The 1,756-nt window shown below is 57.1% G+C and overlaps 1 protein-coding gene across 1 annotated transcript in view; it reads right to left on the bottom strand.

Moving 5' to 3' along the window:
* The window catches only part of LOC109526883 (XK-related protein 7-like), a 7,013-nt gene that overhangs the window by 844 nt on the left and 4,413 nt on the right, over positions 1–1,756 (bottom strand). The window contains 2 exon segments of the mRNA XM_019888458.1: positions 1–11; positions 14–568. The exon segment at positions 1–11 is cut by the window's left edge and continues 844 nt beyond it. Of these exon segments, the coding sequence (XP_019744017.1) occupies positions 1–11; positions 14–568 (566 nt within the window).

The following is a 1,756-nucleotide window of genomic DNA, read 5'->3' as shown; positions in this document are numbered from 1 at the left end:
GCGCGGCCCCGGCCGGAGACGGGCCCGTCGGGGTGCAGCAGGCAGTAGTAGACGGCCATGAAGAAGGTGCCCAGGGCGTAGCTGCTGGCCACCGCGCACACCGCCGCCACGGCGTGGAAGTCCGAGGGACGGGGGCCGCGGTGCAGGTACCAGGCGGCGGTGAGGGCCGCGTTCTCGGCGCACACCGTCAGGCTGTAGGCCAGCAGCCGGCGGCGGGTGCGGCCCTCCCGCACGCTGAACCAGCAGAAGACGTAGACCACGCCCACCATCATGTTGTAGACGATCTCCTCCCACTTGGACACGCAGAAGTCCGTCTCGCCTCGGATGATCCAAAAGGTCATGACGCACCAGTGCGCCACCACGAAGATGCCGAAGTACAGCTGGAAGACGGAGGCGAAGAGGGCGAAGGCGAGCGCTCGGGCCCCGATGGTGAACAGGTGCCACAGCATGTGAACGGCCGCCGCCTTGTAGCTCATGGGCAGCTTGTCGTCCCGCGAGTCCCGCAGCACTTTCTGGTAGGAGGCCAGCATCCAGGCCAGGGACATCAGAGAGGCGGACGCCGACAGCCCTGGGGAGGAAGTCACAGCCGACTGGGTGCCGAGCCTCGACGCCGTTTCAAAGCGCGAAAGGCGCGTTCGCGCACGCGGACCCGCGTTGAAAGGAAGGCAAAGAAAACGGCCAAAACGTCAAGCTGGAGGCGCATGCGGCGGTACCTCAAAGTTCGAAACGGCCCAAAAGTCGGGTGAAAAATGCAAGCCCGCGTTCCCGTCGTCATCGTATCGCAAGACGAAGAGATCCAAGTGTCAAAAGCTCATAATAGATGGCTCACTCGTGTTTTATGAGACACGCGGTATATTGCCCGTTGGCCGAGCCGCATCGAGTGTGCTGGATGAATTAGCGTCCGGACGACAGCTCTTTTAAAAAGGTCCACTGTCTGTCTGTGTGCATTTTTTAATTTTTTTTTTTGCAACCTAAGACAAAGAGAAGAACATTCAACCCTTCCCCACCACCCAAAAAAACTATTCATTGTTATTCAGCACATTTTTTAAAAAAATTCATCCGCTGATTTATAGCTTATCAGAATTTGATCCTGCCAAATATCGGAATTGGCATCTGCCGAAAAAAAGAAATCAATCCAGGCCCGAGTCAGAGCAATTCTGCGGAGCAAACGGGACCGCTAACGGCCGAGCTGCTGACGATGGGGCTCGTTGCTGTTTTTATTTGGCTTTCTCTTCAGGAGTTTTCAATTCGTGGCAAATAGTGGCAAGCAAACACGTAAGGGCACCGCGCGACGAGTCCTCCTGTCGTTTGCGCGGTTAGCTTTCATCTGTTCGGCAGTACGATGAGCGCGAAGCCGCGCTGAACGGCCGCCGTCGCGTTTGTCTGACGCGGGCGCGGTGTCCATCGCAAAGAGTGACGTCGCCCTGAACGATTGAGTTAAAAATAGGATGCCGTCGCACATGTTGGCGATTTTGTTTTCCTGGAAGAGTCGAAACGCGATTTTCTCATCCGAAAGCGGCTCCGCTCCCGCCCTGGGCTGTGTTGCGGTGCTACGCGAGCAAGAACGGGCGTCACGCAGCATCATTTTGAAGCGACGGCGACGCGCACCCTCCGGAGTGACTCGCCAAACCGCGACATAAACTTTGATTGCGAACCGCTCCCGATGACGGAGCTGGCACCGCCGGGCACCGTGACGTTGAATTTTTCTTTTGTACGGTATCAAGGCGCTAAAAGTGACATTTCAATGCGGATTAAG

This window comes from Hippocampus comes, unplaced genomic scaffold (genome assembly GCF_001891065.2).
Source record: "Hippocampus comes isolate QL1 unplaced genomic scaffold, H_comes_QL1_v1.1 scaffold152, whole genome shotgun sequence".
Lineage (NCBI taxonomy): Eukaryota > Metazoa > Chordata > Actinopteri > Syngnathiformes > Syngnathidae > Hippocampus > Hippocampus comes.
Note: the sequence above shows the minus strand (reverse complement) of the source record. Positions and strands in the feature narration are given on the sequence as shown.